At 43.2% G+C, this 3471-nt stretch overlaps 1 protein-coding gene across 1 annotated transcript in view; it reads right to left on the bottom strand.

Annotated features, from left to right (window-relative positions):
* Nucleotides 1–3471, bottom strand: part of gfer (growth factor, augmenter of liver regeneration (ERV1 homolog, S. cerevisiae)) — a 77959-nt gene that overhangs the window by 6284 nt on the left and 68204 nt on the right. The window contains exon 2 of the mRNA XM_048609413.1: nt 1191–1402. Within this exon, the coding sequence (XP_048465370.1) occupies nt 1191–1402 (212 nt within the window). The remainder of the gene's footprint in view (nt 1–1190; nt 1403–3471) is intronic.

Here is a 3471-nt window from a genome sequence, read left to right as displayed (position 1 = left end):
CCTTAATTGCTCGTTTGTGGTGACCTGTTCAACCTACCTCAATGTCCAGCTTCCATTTCAACACCCCATATGGAGTAGCCTCCCTGAACAAGATCTACCAGTATTTGGGAACATGGGAAGCCTGCAATTCTATATTAACAAGTTCCTTCTGACAAAACACATTTGTTGAATGGCAGGCTTTGAACTACCATGGAGAGGGTAATCCTTGATTAAAGACAGCTTGTGGTCTCTGTCCAGCCAACTGCACAGCTGGGACTTCAGTACAAACCCTTTGTACACTTGCAAAGAGATGCAAACAATGCTGCGCATCCCGGAGGAGTGTCCCATTTTTTGGCTAATCACCTTGAACTCAGCAAACAAGGCAGTGATTGTTTGGCTCAAGAGATTTACATTCACTAAATGATCCTGTCAAATGTTTGCTTTTCAATTTAATAAACTGGATCAGGTTCTAGTGAAGTGAATTTTTCTAAATTGTATTGGAAAGTGGAAACAAAATATAAACAAAAAGCCAAATGAGCCTACTTCAAACTTAGGTAAAAAGACAGGGAGGAAATGCTTCACAAAAATTGCGCAGTTAAAACCAATAAAATAGCTGAGAGAATAAAGTAAATAACACAGATAGCAAAATAAAATAGGGATTACCTCATAGAATCCCAACAGTGTAGAAACAAGCCATTCAGCCCATTGCATCCACACCAACCTAAAGAGCACCCCCCCAGACCCGTACCCTATCCTCGTAACCTTGCATTTCCCAAGGTTAATCCACCTAGCCTAGACATCCCTGGACGCTACAGGCAATTTAGCATGGTCAGTCCACCTAACCTGCATACCACTGGACTGTGGGAGGAAACCACAGCACAGAGAGGAAACCCACACAGACACGGGAAGAACATGCAAATTCCACCCTTGGGTGACTGTCTGCGTGGAGTTGAACCCGGGTCCCTGGCACTGTGAGACAGCAATGCTAACCACTGCCCCAGTTATTTCAAGTTATCACAAATTATTTTGAGTATTTACATTAGTACTTTGGGATTGAGGTTACAGTACCAGATTAGCTTTTGCCTTTTAATTAGCTTTAATGCTATTTTATTCCAGATTAGCCCAGAGAGAAATGAGCATGGAAAAGGTGGTCAAGGGATTCTCCCAATAACTGCGAAAATAAAATGCAAAATTAATTATGTAACACTGACCTGTCTCTCAAGTCTTCGGCACATTCTTCACATGGAAAGAATTTTGAAAACAAAGAAATGAACTGCTTCATGTCTTCTTGTTGATTATTGGTGGGTTTGTCTGGGTAATATGCTGCCATTGTATGTAGAAAAGACCAAGTACTCCTCCCCAGTTCCTCACGGTCTAAAGGGCATTCAATAGGACGCTCTTTATCCAGGTCTTCTGTAACATTCTGTGGTGGAACAAGCAGAGCAAATCTAAGAAAAGAATTAAGAGCAATTAGGCCATTCAGCCCCCTCAAGCATGTTCTCCCCATTCAATGAGACCATGGCTGATCTGCTGGTGTTTTGAATCCCACACTTCCATCTACTCATGATAACGTCCGATTCCCTTGTGTAGAAAGAAACTATAACTATTTCCACATTAAAAATATTCAATGCCCACACCTCCACTGCCTTCTGAGGCAGTTCCGAACTTGCACGACCTTCAGAAAAGGAATTCTCTTCATCTCTATCCTATAAGGTTTACACTTAATTTTCAAATAGTGCTCTAGTTCTGGACTCACCTTTCTATGTCTACCATGTCAAGACCATACAGGATCTTATATACTTCAATCAAGTCACCCCACACTCTTCTAAACTTCAGTAGAAACAGGCCCAAACTGTCCAATCTTTCCTCATAAGGCTGTTTGGCCCACTGAGTCTGTGCCAGTTAAAAACAACCACCTAACTATGCTAACCCCATTTTCCACCACTTGGCCCACAGCCTTGTATACCTTGGCATTGCAAGTGCACATCTAAATACTTCTTCAAAGCTACAAGGGTTTCTGCTCTACCATCCTTCTTGTCTATTCCGTCTATGCCCTTCCTAATTTTACACATCAATCATGTACTCCCTCAGATTTCTCTGTGCCAAGGGGGGATAAAAACCCAGTCTAATTTCTCTTCATAACTGAAACTCTCCAGCCCAGGCAACATCCTGCTAAATTTCCTCTATATTCTCTCCAGTGCTGCCATCTCTCTCCTATAGTATGAATTTCAGAACTGCACACATTACTCTAACTGTATCCCATATGTCTTCTTTACCACTTTGTCTACCTGCCCCACTACGTTAAGGGATCTTTGGACATACTTATCAAGGACCCTCTCATCCTTGGTGCTACCCAGGGTGCCACCATTCATGTATTCCCTTGCCTTGTCTGTCCTGCCCAAGTGTATCACCTCACAGTTATCCTGAGTGAATTTCATTTACCGCTGTTCAGTCCTTTTTTTAAAATTCATTTACAGGATGAGGGCATCTCTAGTTAGCCAGTATTTATTGCCCAGACATATTCCCCACTTGCTCAGGCTACAAAGCGATGTTGAGTAGAATCGCTGACAACAATGCATCCCTCCCCAGCGAGCTCAACACCCTCTATGCTCGTTTTGATCAGAAGGTCCGTGAAAAGATGTCACCTGCCCTGGCAGTCTTGGGTGCACCTTTACCCACTGTACCACTACGGTCAACAGATCAGCCTTCTATAGGTTTGTTTTAAATGGTTTTCTTTGAACACTTTTGTTTATTGGTTATAAAATATATTGTGAACGAGGAAAACAGCATTTAACTAACATTCAAGAATTGATGAATGGCTATGAACAATTTATTTGCTCTGTAACTGATGCAGGAAGGAGTCACACTGTGTGCATGGGCATGTCATTGAAATGTGGGGGGAAAGCACAAGTGTATGCAGACCAGTTCTAGCTTGTCTCTAATTCAGAAGACTGCGGGTTCAAGCTTCAGAGACAGGGACTCCAGCACAAACTGAGGCTAACTACTGCACTGGAAGAGATGAGAAACCAAGGTCATGTGTGTATAAAAGATTTCGTGGAACTAATTCGAAGAACAGGGGCAAACTTCCTAAGTCCTCGAGAACGTTTACGCTTAATGGCTCAAAAAACAGGATAACATTACTGCAATGGTGTTTGTGGGAGCTTGCTGTGCACAAATTATCATCAGCTGCTTTCCTACAACATAATAGCGACTTTAAATAAACACTGGGACGGTGGTAGAACTCTTTGGGATGTCCTGCGGTTGTAAAGGTGCCATAGAAATAAAGCATTTTCTCTTCATTACAATGGCACCGATCTGTGCAGGCGGGTCAGTAAAGACAACACCGGCAATGACAGCTCCAAGAGACCAAGAACGAGGCTCTGTCTATTAACACTCTCCTCACTCCACCTGATTGTCCTTACTCGCTCCCCTCAAATCCCCCTGCCCCGCCTCATCATCCTCCCCCCTCACCACCCCTCTCCCCACCCCCCC

This window comes from Rhincodon typus, chromosome 21, assembly GCF_021869965.1.
Source record: "Rhincodon typus isolate 14 chromosome 21, sRhiTyp1.1, whole genome shotgun sequence".
Lineage (NCBI taxonomy): Eukaryota > Metazoa > Chordata > Chondrichthyes > Orectolobiformes > Rhincodontidae > Rhincodon > Rhincodon typus.
Note: the sequence above shows the minus strand (reverse complement) of the source record. Positions and strands in the feature narration are given on the sequence as shown.